The sequence below is a fragment of the Lissotriton vulgaris genome, unplaced genomic scaffold, assembly GCF_964263255.1.
Source record: "Lissotriton vulgaris unplaced genomic scaffold, aLisVul1.2 SCAFFOLD_3244, whole genome shotgun sequence".
In the NCBI taxonomy this organism is placed as follows: Eukaryota; Metazoa; Chordata; class Amphibia; order Caudata; family Salamandridae; genus Lissotriton; species Lissotriton vulgaris.
Window position 1 is genome coordinate 44,042 of NW_028252570.1, and position 16,031 is coordinate 60,072.

Consider the following 16,031-nt stretch of genomic DNA (forward strand, 5'->3'; position numbering starts at 1 on the left):
CAAGAGTATAAGACCTTTATTCACAAAACAAGAAAAAAATCACCCGTTCGGCATACACTACATTTTTTGCCTGGATTGCTACCTCAGTAACGCAGGCTTTTTTTCTAAAAACGAGTTTCAGTTATAGTTCTGTCAAACATTCTCTAAGATGGCCGCCCTTCTATATTTTATATGGAGCTTGTGTGAAATTGGAATTCTCGGTGTTGTCCGTCTTCACTATCAGTCGGCCAACTGTCACTCAGACTTGGGGCTCAGGCAGCAGACTAGGCCGCACGGACGGTTTGTGAATGGGCGGAGGAGCCGGTCACGTGACGCTTCTTTGATGTTTACACTGGAGGGGGAGCCGCGGCCGCAGCCTGAGTGCTTGTCACTTACCCCGGGCAGCGCCCCCCCAGGGACCCGCGACTTGCGAGGATTCAGCCGCCCGCACCATGGAGGAACTGGTGGTGGAGGTGCGGGGGTCCAACGGGGCCTTTTATAAGGTATAAGGGGCACGGCCCGCTTGCACACCCCATGCCCTACCCTCTGTGTTAGGGGCCCGGCGCTCTCTCTCTCCGTGTTGCTCTTTCACCCAATAATTAGCTGTCTAATACACATTAGCCTGGTGTGCGCAAAGTGTGCGCGCATGATTGTCAGGAAACTGTCTAGACCCTGCAAAGCACAGCGCCGAGTTTTCTTAACCCACGCCTGCTGTCCAGCAGCGGACAGTGCTGAGAGGTGTAACTTAGGGCAGTATTAGAAGAAGGGTTTATTTTTTTGGGGCGGGTTGAGTTGTGCATGCATTTATTATAGTCTGTTTGGTAGATGGTGAATTGACCATAGACTAGTCATTTTGAGGACTCGCCCATGTACATTTATAATTTGGTATGCGGCCCCACGCAGCCTTGAAGTAGCGCATGCTGGAATAGTTTGTTTTCCGGAGAAAAAAAAGAAATACGAGGGGCACTCTCCAAGGGCAGCAGTGTTAGTGTGAGGGTTTTTAAGGGGAAGATGCATCTCTTCCATTGCATTTCTTGCACCTTTAAGAGACGTGAATGCACCACTGGAGAGTTTAGTGGGCTCACTCCCATAAGGCCCGGGGCACCATGCTCATATATACTGTGGGTGGAACTATCTATGGACACCTTAGCTGTTAAGATGTGTGGTGCACCAGCGCAGTTTAGGGAAGGGTACATTTATATGCTGTGTTTTTTTTAATTAAGTGGTTGATTAATCCCTGCTGAACATTTTGAGTACTGTCCCCTATTTGTTAAGAGTTAAGTTAGAAACTGAATTCTTTTTAGGACGTTTCGTGCATCCCACTGTTGTGTTGTGTGGGGCATTTCTAAGTTTTGATGGAAATGCTTTATCTTTGTGTTTTGTTGACTGAGCAGAGCGCAAATCCGAGCTGTGAGGAGCGGTGCTCCGTGCCTCTCATGTGCTATCGACTTGAGCAAATCCCTATTGCATTGTGGAGGATTGCACCTCTACATAGTTTTGAGGCGGCTTAAATCGCTCTAAAGTATAACAAAGCCTGAAAGGAAGCGTGTTGTCCAAATTTACATCACATTTTCAGGTTGGTACATTGACCTCATCCCCTCCCCGAAATTACTAATAGCTGGTATGCTTTGTGTATTATCTATCTGTACACTGTAGTGTGATGTAATGTAGAATGTGTAATATAGAATGTAGGGTGAGGGGCCAGTGGTCAGTTGCTGCTGGTCTGATCGATGAGGTGCTGAAGGTTCATAAAGCATACCTACATCCTGTTTTTTTGTGTAACCACCTTGTTACACTGCAGGCGAGGACTGGATACTTGTTTTAGCGTGGAGAGCACCTCAACATCAGGGAGGTGTCAGAGCTGCTTTTAGCAGTTTGCTTCGTTATACAGCATGGGTGTGGCAGTTGGAATCTTTAGAGTCACCTCTGGTGTGAGACATCAGTGAGGTTTACAGCGCTGGTGAACTGTACGACGATGGAGTGCACAAGTTGTTTTTGCGGGTACAGGAATATGCGTCATGGGGCCTGAAGCAATGGTAGTTTATGAAGGACGTTGAAAAACAAGCTCTGCGGCCATAGAAATAAAGAAGTATTGTGGTAAAACAAAGGCAAGCTCTGGGAAAAAGACACAGATCGCGACATGCGCTCAGGCCATTTTTGTTGAAGTTGGGCACAGCACTTGTTTCTAGATAGGAGACACAGAGTTGGAGTAGACATGTCGGTTTCCTAGTTGGCGTTGTGGTGATCGGTGCATCATTTGTTGGCAAAATCAAACAGAGCATGTCCAGAAACGTAATAGGCTCACCTTCTGTTGGGCTACAAAGACTACGATTCGAGTCTTTTCAGGGCAGTATAAGACATATCTTGAGTAAGTCCTCAAGCAGCTAAGCCTAATATCAATGGAGCCTTTTCAGTGCAGTGACGGGCACACCTTTGGGCTACTTGCGACCACTAATATTAGAAATGACAGAAATCTTAGTTGAACAAACTAGATTGAGCTATGGGGCTAATTTTGACTGTAAAGAGCTGTACATTTTAGAGGCAGTGCTCTATTGATTGTAAAGGGCACTTATGTATTTTTGTTGTCTGCAGACTTAGCATAATTTAACAGGTTTCAGGGGTCAGTTCTTCTACAGCTTAATATTTGTTTTTCAGTTTTGTGGTTGCTTGGTTTGCGGTGTGTAGCATACAGAACGTTAACGTGGCTTAATTTTTTTTAAGAAGACCTGGTGAACCTCCAGTGAGATGGAGCAAATGGAAGATGATGTTTAGGCCCGATGCGAAGGTGTGTGGAACAATTTTGAGTGCAGAACCTACATTTTCATTGTTAATGCACTATGTTTGTGGAGAAGGTCAAGAAAGTTTAGAAAAGTTGCCTGAGTTAACTACTAAAGAACAAATAGAATTAAAGGAGTATGACATTTAAATTTTAAAACGTAATCACCATTATCTACCACAAAGTCGTACCATTATGGAATGTGATCATTTTGATCTACGTGAATAGGGCAAAGAAGAGTCAATTGAGATTATATTATGGAACTTAGCATTCACATGTAAATTTGGTGCGTCTGCACAGGAAAGAAGTAGAGACCAATTTTTTTGAGATGCACCAGTGGTAACATTTTAGAGGAATTACGGTTGAAGGATGAACCACATTTAGAGTACGTGCTTTTAGTAGCAAAAAGGTGGAGCACATGATAAAATGTGTGTCAGACTTTAAGACGGCAAAGAATAAATCAATCATACAGTCTGTTAAGGTTGAAGAAACAGTCTGTCTTCTGAAGGGCAAAGAGGTTTTGAGAGAAGATCGGATAAAAATCACAGGTGAATGTTCTTGCTGGGCTAGGAGTGGACACCGAACCAATGCATGGGGCTGTCCAGCATTTAATGTAGTTTGTCACAGTTGTGGGAAAAAGGGTCATTTTATTAAATGTTGCAGAAACAAGTTTAAAAAGAACAACATAAAGAGGTCACACATTGAAGTGTATTTCAAGTCAGTCAGGTGGGTCATCCCAGCATGACAGTGAAGATAGATGGAGTCGAACTATTAACGAAGTTTGATTTGTGTTCTTATTTAACCATTATTTAAAAAAAAAACTTCAGTTCAATAGTTTGAGGTGAAAAACAAATTTCATGTTATGGGTGTATGTCCTGATGGTTATTGTGAGCAACCAATAAGAATGTCTGGAGATTATAATGTATGTATTGAGTTAGGAAACTAATTCTTGATTGGGAAAATCTGCGTCTCAGAGAGGAAATGATTTGATTGGATGGCCACATCAGCGTCTATTGAAGTCACACTTGATGCCAATGCTGAAACCCAGGTGCAAGTGGAAGAAGTGAGTGTAGTCCGTACAAGTCAATTTTGTGTCAGAGTTTCTATACTTAAAGAAGAGCTATGATGTTTGAAAGGTTATAAATCACCCGTAAGTCTAAGAAATGGAGCAATGCCTGTGGTAGCTAAAGTTAGACATATTCCTGTAGCTATTCAAGATGAGGTTGATCAGAAGTTAATTGATCAGGATGTAATAACACCTTTTGTGGATACAGAGTGGTTGGCTCCAATAGTTATGTCCAGAAAGGCTAGTGATGAAATTAGGCTCTGTGTGAACATGAGAGCGCTCAATCATCAAGTCATAGTTGACAAATTTCCACTTCAAAATATCGATGAGGTAATGTCATGTTACATAGTCTTATAAAGCACACTATCACCCCATGTCTACCCTGGCTGGGGCAAGCAAGATATTTATCACACTTGATCTGACAGCCACATACCATCAAGTTGAGTTAGACAGGAGTTCCCAGGAGCATTACTCTGATGAGGTAATTTAAGTTTAAAAGGATGCCATTTGTGCTCGTATCCCCCGCTTCTGTGTTCCAGAGAATAATGGTATTGTGTTAAAGGACATTAAAGGAGCAAAATGTTATCAGGACTATTTGTTGATTTTCGGAAGTAGTTTGTGTGAACACAAATTAAGAGTGTGATTGGTGTTGGAAAGACTTTTGGAAGCTGGGCTGACTTTAAGAAAAGAAAAGTGTAAGTTTGCTGTGCATGAGGTTGATTATTTAGGGCATGTGATCTCTGGGAAAGGTGCACTACCTAAAAAAAGGGGTACTAATTAACACCATAGTGGGACTGAGAGAACGATCTTCGAAAGAAGAGGTAGTTTGTTTTCTTGGTTTTGTGGAGTACTATGGTAAACTTTTAGAAAATGTAGCTGAGAAATCAACACTTTAAAGAACTCTTTTTGGGAGGAATAAGGAATTTTGTGGAGTTAAGAATGGCAGCATAAATTTGTGAATTTGAAAGAGGAGTTGAAAAATGCTCCTAATTTACAAGAATTTCATTCCAGGAGTGGAAACTATAATTGTCACAGATGCCAGTTGCAAAGTACTAGGAGCAATTTTGAAGCAGAGAAGAAATGGTAAGGATTGTTTGATAGCCTGTGTCTAAAGATGTTTATGTGGAGCAGAGATGAATCACGGCTCGAAAAATCTGAAAAATTGTACTAGTCCTGCAGGTCTAGTACCTTGGAAAATCCACTCGACCCAACTGCAACCTACTTAACCTCCGTCTCTGAAAACGGAGCAAAAGTGACAAGTTAACAAGATTTAAAGGCATCTTTATTGCTCAGTCCCTTTGTGAGCAATAAAAATGCCTTTAAATCTTGTAATCTTGTCACTTTTGCTCCGTTTTCAAAGACAGAGGACAAAACTTAGTTTGTCTTCCTACTCACCAGAAAGGGCGAGTAGGGCCTAAAAATAGCTCGTCCTCATCCATTCTCCCTCTCAAATGCGAGAGGGCGAGTGGATTTGTGGAGCCCTGTGATTATTCTGTGGTGAAGAGAGAGAAGCGCTAGCAATTTATTGGGCGTTCAATATGTTTTGCAACTTTGTGTGGGAGACAACGTTCAAGGTTTATATGGATCATAAAGCGTTTCCAGAAGAAAGGTCTGGATTTTATTTAATCAAAAATTAGACTTTGAGTTTTTGCTTTGCAGGAATTTGATTTTGAAATGGAGCATTTGCCTGGTATTACCAGTTTATCTGCTGACAGTTTATCTCGTTTCCTTTCCTAGGCTGGTCAAAAGGAGGCGGTGGACGAGTTTTTGGATGAGAACATTAATGTGTTTGACATGGCACTGGTTGTGTTGTCTGAAAATATTTGGAAAGAGAAATTTGTGAACAATGCTGAAATGTTTGAGGTAATAAAGCAGGTCAGTCTGGTTATTTGAGGGTACTCTAAGTCTTGGTTTCAGATAAGCGACGAGCTGTCAGTGGACAAGGCGAGGCTATAACGGGGAACAAGGTTAAATCCTCTCTTCAATTTGAGAAATAAACTAATTTTTGTTGCACATTAGAGTCACATGGGTGTAGTCAAAATGAAGGCAAGGTGAAGAGCGAGTTTCTGGTGGCTTGGGTATGGATGTGGGTGTTGAACAGGTGGTGAGAAGTGTAGAAGTTAAAGGTAGTGATAGTTCTAGTGCATTGCCAGATAACAATGATTTGTTGGACATTTCCAGATCACCCTTAGCAGGAGGTTGCCATCGATATTGTAGGTCCTTTGAGAGAACAACATCAAACGCCTTATTTGTTGTTTTAATGGATTTGTATTACAGATAGGTGGAAGTTGCATGTGTGCAAGATGTTACGTTGTCCAGTGTTAAGTTTCTAGGGGAAATGTTTAAAGAAGTTTGCCAGAGTCCGTTCTCTCTGATAATGGACCGCAGTTCGGCTCAAAGAGTATGGAAGAGTTTTTTTGATTTTTGATATTGGGATTGTTCTTAAAAAGTGTTCAATATATCATCCAGAAACTAATGGCGCGGTAGAAAGGTTTCAAAGTACAATAAAAGAGAGCATTCAGTAGTCAAGAGAAAACTCTTTGGAGTGGAAAATGTAACTGCAAACAAGAATCACAGGCTATCGCATGTCACCACATACTTTAACAGGAAAATCTCCCTTTGAGGTATTTAAAGGAAGGGCACCTAACACGTTGTTATGTCCCGGTTGGATGAATTGGAACAGAGGTGTAAAATTTAATGGGACAGGTGATTGGAGAGACCAAGAAGGTGAGTTGCAGAGGAAAAGGAAGGTTAATTTTGACAAGAGGAAATGTGTGAGTGGGTGGAGGTAAAAGTAGAAGATTGGGTAAGAATAAGAGCTCCTGTGGGGTGTGTACCTCAGTCTAAGTTCACTAAAGTGTTGAGAGTGGTAAAGTGTTTCAAAAATGCTTTCAAAACAGATGATGGGTGAATGTGAAATAGCACTTGAATAGCTGTTTTGAATTCTGATCTGGGTTAAATGAGGAGGCTTCATCAGAGAGCTGTACAAAATCTTCCAAGAAGCAGAGGAAGCCTTCTAAAGAATAGCTTACAACATGTAGGAAAAGTGTTAGAGTAAGCGTCCAGAATATCTACAGGACTATGTTGGTCAAAGCAGGTTGTAAAGTGAATCAAGAATCATATAATTTATTAGACGCAGTCTTGTGTAAGTTTAATTAGTATATTTATCCTCTATGATTCAAGTGAACTGTATTTATGAGCAGTAGTTATTTGTTAGGATTTTGAAGTGTGATATCTATCGGTACACTGTAGTGTGATGTAACGTAGAATGTGAAATATAGAATATGCGGGGGCCAGCGGTCAGTTGATGTTGTTCCTGAAGGATAAAGTGCATATAATATAGGCTCATAAAGAATACCTGGATCCTGTTTTTCTGTGTAACCACCTAGTTACTTCGCTCGTCCTTTTCCTTTTGCCATAGACTGCTTCATTTGTATTCATATATAACTCATGGTGCTGGACAACAGAGTGGTGATTTTATTTATGTGAATGACAATGTCTTTAATTTCATTATTGAATTTTCTCAATGATAACATTACAACATTGCTACATAACAAGTCCTTTCTCCCTTCCCCCAAACCTCAAGTGTTGGCACTTATTGTTCCATTAGTATACATATTAAGTCAAGTGTCGGCTACCTTCTTTTATTTTTACCATGCATTTCCCTCTGAATCAGTGTACAGTTTGCCTTGTATGTAGGCACCTGGGAACCTAGCTTGCTACTTGCCTGTAGCCTCCAGATCCTGCTTGTTCCACACTGATCAAGTGACATCGCAGTTGCCCGGTGTAGGAAAGTAGGATCTGCATTCATAGTTACCCCCACTTTTTGCTGGTGTCATTCTGTTCTGACTAGTCTGACTGGGATCACCCCAGTCACTGTGCTTTCTCCCTAAATTTGACTATGGTAAGTACTTTGGTACCTTCCCAATTGACTATTGGTTCACCCTTTTAGTCCCCAGTATGTACTACTAAGGTACGCAGGGCATAGGTACACCAGGGGTCTCCCATGGTATGCTGCATGCCTGATGCTATCCATGGAAGATCACTCAAACTGTGACTATAGGCCTGCCATTGCAGCCTGTGTGAGCTGGTGGTACCACCACTCACAACAGTTGTGTTTTCTTATATCTGAGGTCACTGCCCTTAAAACCTTTGTCACGCCTAAGGCAGACCTTTCAATCCTGAAGGCAGTGTGGCAGGTTATAAGTGTGAGGGTGCCCTGCATGAGCAGGACACCTCACCTACAAACTCAAGAGCCGATTCTCCAGGGTTTGTAAGTGTCGTCAGTGTCAGCGATGTAATACATATAGTGGACAGCATATTAATTGCGAGATGTGGAACTATATATTGGCTGCACCGAAACTGGTCATGTTTTTTATCAAACATGTTGGAATCCTACCCCAACACAAATTCCAGTGTTGGATGTAGCATCCCATGTACTGACGGGCTCCCCTAGGGAGCCCCCCTGTGTTCCCGGTACCAGCCTTTCGGGGTCTAACAGCAAGTTGGTGCTACTGCCGACCACAGACACAATTCTGCCCTCCATAGCTGGGTAGAATAATAGGTTTCCTGTCACAGGGGTGTGTGACAACCTCCCGACAGGACTTAGTGGATTGGGCTGGGTTGTCGGCGCTTGCCAGAGACACCACACTAATTTAAAGGGCACCTTTAGGGCCCTCCTTGCATAACCTAGTTCAGGGAGCAGTTGACTGCCACTCTGGCATGAAACTGGACAAAGGACGTGAGAGTAACCTCCCCTCTGTCCAGTCCCTCTTCTGGGAGGGATCTCTGAATCGCCCCAACCCTTTCCTTTGAGTACTTAAGGGCTTATCTGTGGGTGGCTCTGCAGATTTTTCGTGGGACAAGATTCAGATCCGAAACAACTTCAACCGTCTGGGCACCCTGGACTACTTCGTTGAACTTCGTCTGGAACAGAGAAGGCATCAAGGAAGATTCCTACTGCTTCTGGTCTCATCGTCCTACCAGTCTTCTGCGTTGTCTATACTTCACCCAGGTTCTTCTCCAGGCTTGTTGGCATCAAAGACACCTGAAGAAATCTCACTTGGAGTGAAGGAGTCACTCCCCTTCATCTGCAGCCACCGCAACAAAGCTGACCGGTCTGCTGCACCCGATTCCTATGTACTACGAAAGGCTCAGCAACACAGGTGGGGTTTTGTAACTTTCTCTAGGCCTGCACTGTCTTCCTGGCACGTTTGAGGCCAATGTCCCTCGGTGGAACCTCTGAAATTGAACCCCTATGCACTGCTTAGACTTGCAGTTGCCAAGGCTTGTTGTATCTGTCCTCCAGAGATCTTCGGGTTACACGAAGCTCCAGCATCTCTTCCTGCCAAGATCTTCGTCCTCACCGCATCCTCTGCACTGTGGGCCAGCATCCTTGGTGAGCTGCTCGAGGTCCTCTTGCAACTCCTGTGCCTCTGGCCTGTGGGTCCTCTTGAGGGTCTTCTTTGGCTTGAGTGGGCTTCCATGCGCTTGCTCGAGCCTGCTCTGACTCTCCTACACATGAAGAGTCCCTTGGACCTTGCTGGTTCCAAAACAGCACCTTCTTAGTATACCACCACTGTTACATCTGCCAAGGCTTGTTGGTGTAGGCCTTGAAAAGTCATGAAACTGTTACTAGACCTGTATTTCTAGTGACTTAAATAATCTACTTGCCCTATTTGTAATGCTCTTGACCAGTAAACTGGTTTCAAATAATGTGATCGTGGGCAAATAATTTAATTAACATTGATTGATTGATTGATTGATTGAATTAATTGAGCCACCATTTTCTTCACTATCACATACGAGCGCACCTTCAAATGTGCGTGTTCAGCATGTCTGCTGTACAAAAAGCTATTTTGTTTGATTTAATAGTCTAAACTTCCTTTCCATATATAAGACAAATGTAGCCAACATAACATAACATAACATAACATAACATAACATAACATAACATAACATAACATAACATAACATAACATGTGTATTTGTAAAGCGCATGTTCACCCGGCACTGAATAACAGATGTTTCTTGTTACCCAACTCAATGGTACTCATTTTATCGACCTCAGATGAATGAAAGGCTGAGTGGACCCGCCGGGATTTGAACCTGTGACCATGAGGTCCAACACAGGCCCCATGCAGTGGAAGCATTAGTCCACTGAGCCACCAGCCCAGTTACAATAGGATACACATGACTCCTGACTTGCCTTCTAGTTCATTAACAGCATTTTCATCAGGGCGGGGCGAATGTTTCTCAAATCATGTTTAAAAACGATCACTTTTAATACATAATTAAAGCATAAAGTGGCCACAGACATTCCCACTGACATGTATATTTACTGATAAACTATATAGTGTACAAACAATAATTTTTGGAAATAGAGTTTCTGCAAATATGTCACTTGCACATCAAGTAAAGTGTTCTGGTTTGTATTGCTCTTATTTAACTCTGTTTGCATCACACTTCTTAACCCTTTCGATGCTGATGACGAGCTCAGCTCGTCATCACCCACGGGTGGCGTGTGCTGATGACGAGCTGAGCTCGTCATGTAACGCGGCTTTTGAAAAAAAGCCGCACAGCGCAAAAATCGCCACAGCAGCGATGCGGTTAATTACAAAAAAATAGCTTTTTAAATTCCTTGTATATTTTGAAATGTTTGTAATATTAATGTTCAGGTTATTTATTTAAATGTTATATGTTCGAGAAAAATAACTTACATCATTAGACAGTTCACTTTGACAAAAACCTCTAACTCTAGTGAGAGAGAGAAAATAAACCAACGTTTCTAAATAGTTAAAAGACAAACTGACATCTGACCTCTTTCCTTGAATAGACAGCAAATGTGTCAAGATAAAAACTAGATTTAATGGCATCTTTATTGCTCATTTACTTTCTAAATAAACAAAATACCTGTTCCTCTCCAGCCTGAGTTTACTTGCCAGATGGAACTTCTAGGTGCTAAAAATAGCTTGACCTGATAAAATGTTACTAACAATTACGAGTCAGTGATTAGAATTTTCGAGGCCGTTGGTGCTCCCATCTGACAAACCCCCTGGTTCTCGACTTCCGACGTGGGACAGCTTGTGAACGGCTCCTGCTCTTCAACAGCGTTGCTTGGTCCTCACAGCTGCAGCAACAAGATCACTGTCTACTCTCCTGCATCTTCCGTCATCGGAGGTCATTGGTCTTCCGTGCCTCCTGGTCGCGCCTGAGTAGCATTGTCTGTTACCTCGGCTTGCAGGTACTTCTCTTCAAGAATCTATTCTTTGATTCCACCGGACTCTTTCACCTTGTTCGCCAGAGGCATCTTCACTGTAGTCCTCCATTGTGGTCCACGGTGGTTTTCAACGTCACTTCGCACCTATAAACCCGGCTTCCCTGGTGTAGGTATCCTGGTTCCTGGTGTATCCACGGGTGTGGTGACTCTCCAACTGTACATCTTCAATGGAGCTTCCTCAGAGTCCACTGGGAAGGGTAATTTTTCTTCAAAACTGCATCCGCTACTTTCCTTTTGACTTGCATTGAGTATGTGGCTGTGTTTCCACTCTGCACACAGCCTCCGTGGGGTTCCTGGGTGCTTACCTTGGGTGGTTTCTTGTGTCCCCAGCTCTTCTGAATCTTCTGGGTCAAGTCTAGATTTCGGTCGGAGTTGGCATTCCACTGCTTAAATATGTGGGTTGGTCTCCCCCTGGAGATCACTGTGTATTTGTGCTTACTTATCTTTTTCCTTTTGAAATATTCTATGTATTGTATTGATATCTCCGGGTAGGAGATATACCAATTGGTTAGTGAGTGCGTATAATAACTATTTTTATAACTACCTTGTGGTTCTTTTTCATTTAATCTAAACTACATGATTAGTTCTGGTAAAACAAGCTGCTTACTGCTCCTTCTGGACTAAGCCTGAAGGCTGCTCTCCACGAGTACCACTTACAGAGCTTTCTGTTTTTGGCTAAGACCACTAAAATCACCATAAGGGTTGTCTGGATTAGTGCAAAGTGCTGCACTTAAATGAGTGTGCACCATATACTAAGCCAGTCTCCTACACCCGGGTTTTCTAGCTGGGGGTTTCCAGACTGAGTTTTCTCACTTACCGTTCTTCCCACTGACAGAAGCTCTGCTCACCCTAGGATCTACTTAATGCAGACCGCTGTGCGACTGCACTGAAGACACGCCATAGACAAGCCTGTCCGTGCCTGGACCTCTACCCAATGCCACAACCCGATGCCCTCCGGACCCCCAAAGATGCACCATCACCTAACTCTACACCCTCAACCCCGGATGGCACAACAAACACTGCCATTACACTGATGCATGCTCCATGCTAAACACACCACAGACACCACCTTAACATAGATAAACTTGCATGCACCCTTCTTATCATACGCTCACTATGTAAGCATTCCACTGAATTGTGGGACCTCATCGCCACCCTTGCAGCCGACATAGTCCCCCAGGGTTCATTCCTCAGCCCCACGCTCTTCAATGCATATATGACCCCACTGGCCAACATCATCCAATCCCACAGTCTCAACATAATTTCCTACGCAGACGACACCCAACTCATCCTTTCACTCACAACGACCCCATCACCACCTGAACCAGATTCCACAGATGCCTGACAAACATCGCTGACTGGATGAAGAATAACTGCCTGCAGCTGAACACAAACAAGATGAAGTACTGTTCTTTGGCAATAGCAGTAACATATGAAACGACTCCTGGTGGCCACCAGAACTAAGACCCGCACCCATTCCCTTTGACTACGCCAGAAATGTCGGAATCATCACGGACAACAAGCTCACCATGAAATCACAGATCAATGCGTTTCTTCCGCGTGCTTCCTCTCTCTGCGCTTGCTACATAGGATCTTCATGTGGCTACCCCTAAACACAAGAGTAACACTGACACAAGCCCTCCTCGCCAGCCGACTGGAATACAGCAATGCCCTCTACGTAGGAATAACTGCACATCTTCTGCAGAGACTTCAGACCAGACTCATCCTCAGCCTTGCCTGACAAACCTATATCACACCCCAATTCAGGAAACTCCACTGGCTTCCCGTAAGGAAGAGGTGCCAATTCAAGCTGCTGACCCCCGCACACATGGCTCTACACAACCTTGGACCCGCCTACATTAACCACAGCCTGAACTTCCACTAACCATCGAGAGAATTATTCTCCGCCTCCTTTTCCCTTGCCCATACTCCCTGTATCTACTGAAGCAAAAGTGGAGGGCGCTCCTATTCCCACATCGCAGCAAAGACCTGGAACAGCCTCCCCACAACTCCGGACCAACAGCTCTCTTCCGGAATTCCGATTGGCTCTCATGGCATGGGTATTCGAATAAGTCTCCGGAGTCTGCAAGCGCCTGCATACAATATCGGGTGATTATCTGCGTTTTATAAATCCCGATTGATGTATATATGTGTCTTTTATATCCTTACTTCAGTATCTGCGCCATTGTTTATTATGTTGTGTTTTTTTTAACTAAGTTTGTTTTAGCTCCCTTGCTGCCAAATTCTATTCTAATGTACTTCCTTGGTTATCTGCTCTGTGTTGGAGTCTCTTATGAAGTCTGACTTATGTGGTTATCCATTTCAACGTTTCCCTCTCCCATTGTCACAATAGGGGTTTAATTTTCATTCCTTTTTACTGTGATACATGTCTTCGCCACTGCCGTCCCTAGTTTAATGTTTAATTTTTTTACTCTTAGATAGCATCCCTAATAGACCTGTCTGAATATTGCATTGTAGGTTTATAATAGTTAAAGCTTGCAACTTTGCGGTTACATCATTCCAGAATTGCGCTATTTCAGAACATTCCGACCACATGGGTATGTGTGTGCCTATGGTCATCTTTCATTTAGGACAGGTATCGATATAGTCTGGATTAATTATGTGAGTAATATATAGGTTCTCTGTATACTTTTATAGGGAATAAGATTTAGTAGTTTATGTGTGGTTCTAGGGAGAGATAGATAAAAAAGGAAGGTATCCTCACATTGCAAAGTATTTCATATCCACTGGTTTCCTTCTAAACAACTACAGCTACATAGCCATTTCTTACCCTATTTAGGGAAAGATAATTGACACAATTCGACTTATAGTTTTCACCATATCAACATCAAAAGTTAACGTATAGTCCCCGCTACTCCATCTTGGCTTAAGGCACATCTTTTTAGAATCTATACTACTATTATAAAGAGAGAACTGTGTCCTTTGAGCCAGGTCAACTCGAAAAGTACACCACCAATCCAAACACCCAAGACATCTTTGGAAACCTCAGGGCAAGCAGAAGGACATAGGCTATATAAAAATAAAAAATATACGTTCTTTAAAAAATTTAGGAATAAAAAAAAAAGTATTCCCTTGCAAGTAGCGCCGGCCGCGACGTGCGTGATGACATCGGGAGCGCAGGGAGGAGCGGCGTTCAGGAGCAAGAGGAGCTGCAGACAGGCGGGGAGGAGCGGCGAGCTGCGGACAAGCGGTGAGGAGCGGCGGAGCAGTGGGGCGGTAAACTCAGCAGCGCGGGGAGGAGCGGCGGCTGAGGTAAGTGAAGCAGCCGCGGGTGCTCACCGAGGGACGGGCGTGGGCCATGAGTGCTCGCAAGCCTTTTACTCAGTCGGGACGTCGGGGGAAACAGCGGACAAGAGCCGCGGGTGCGCACTGAGGAACGGGCGGAGGGACGGGCGGGGGCCATGAGTGCTCGGAAGCCTTTTCCTCAAAGTCGGGACGTCGGGGGGGAACAGCGGACAAGAGCGTGGGCAGAAGCGGCCAGGACCAACAAAACCGGAGCAAGCTCTGCTGCTCCCGGCCACTCTGCTGGGCCTCTCCTGCTGCGATGCTGCCCCCAGCCACCTTCTGCCCCGGGCAACGCCGGGGCGGGCTGCTAGTTGTGATATATTTGCACCACCCTTGAACTTCAAAAAATACATTTCTAAAATCCATCTCAGACTGTCTGACTGGGATCCACAGTAAGTCTCTCCCTCAAGCGTTCATCTCTTTCCTGAGGACCTGCAGGTTATGTGCAGTGGAGTTACTGAAATCAAATTGGGGAATATATGGACCTTGATTCAATTGATCTGTATATATTTCTTTTGGACTTTGTCACCCTCTTACGCTGTTTAGATTCTGTCAAGTCTTCTAATACAGCACCTGCTTTTAAACACTCCTTTTCGAGGAGACTCTTGTGAAGAAATTCACTGCTCGCACAACATGCAAAGTATCCACTGTTTTTTTTCTACCAAAAAGCACAGTATGCAGAAAACACTGTACCCCAGTTTTCAAGCCTCATTTTTTTTGTGGTGTACAAAGTCCTAGGATGTGAATCTTGGCAGATTTGGCATTATTTGTTTTATATTCTACTATGCTCTGAAGATTTGAGAGACAAATACACAACTCACATTTCTGTAATTTACTGACAGATTTAACATTCTTGTTCATGGCTACATTGACCACAGTCATTCTTTGATACAGGGTTTTATCCACACCCTCCATAGTCGAGACATGCCTCTGGATGGCTTTCACTACCCTTTCAATCAAATAAACCCTTCTCGATCCTTCACATTTTCTTTGCAAGCCTGTGTGCTAGTTATCAGGAATTTTCCTGGATCATAGCTGTGGTCAAGAGTTTTCTGGGCAATCCATGACTGACCGCAGTCTCCTGTGAGAGCCCAGACCTTTGGAGTAAAGAAGGTATCCTTTTATTTTGTGGAGTGGTTCTCTTTTTTTATGTGTGCCATTCCAACACTTCTATTATGTCTCTGGTAGGGTGGGAATACACTAGTTGTGTCACACTTGCTCCTTCTTAATGGCGATCTCTGCCCCTCTACTTGTTAACATACCACTTCTTCTCTGGTAAAGTCCTTGATATCTGATTCTATTGGAGATGATCACTTGCACCTTTTGGAGTACACCACCAAATGCACCAGTCTCACGGTCTAGAGAAGCACGATCTCTCACTTTTTAGGTCTTGGGACCTATCAATGCGCGCAAGCGCATTGAGCGGAGCGAGAATTCATGTCCTGAAAATTTTCGTCAAACCAAGGGCTTCGTTCCTGCGGTTTGCTTTAAGTTCACGTGGCCACAGGCACGCGTTTTGGGCCATAAACTCTGTTCCCCAGCTCCAGCACCTCCCCTCTCTCTCCCCGCAAACACAGCCTTACATTCATTTCTCCTCCCCCTCCCCAGCCAGCTACCCCCAGGCC

The 16,031-nt window shown here is 43.7% G+C and overlaps 1 protein-coding gene across 1 annotated transcript in view; it reads left to right on the forward strand.

Moving 5' to 3' along the window:
* Positions 1-238: 238 nt before the first annotated feature.
* LOC147662101 (fragile X messenger ribonucleoprotein 1-like) overlaps positions 239-16,031 on the forward strand; it is a 203,772-nt gene continuing 187,979 nt past the window's right edge. Inside the window, exon 1 of the mRNA XM_086951109.1 lies at positions 239-482. Within this exon, the coding sequence (XP_086807235.1) occupies positions 432-482 (51 nt within the window). The 5' untranslated portion in view covers positions 239-431. The remainder of the gene's footprint in view (positions 483-16,031) is intronic.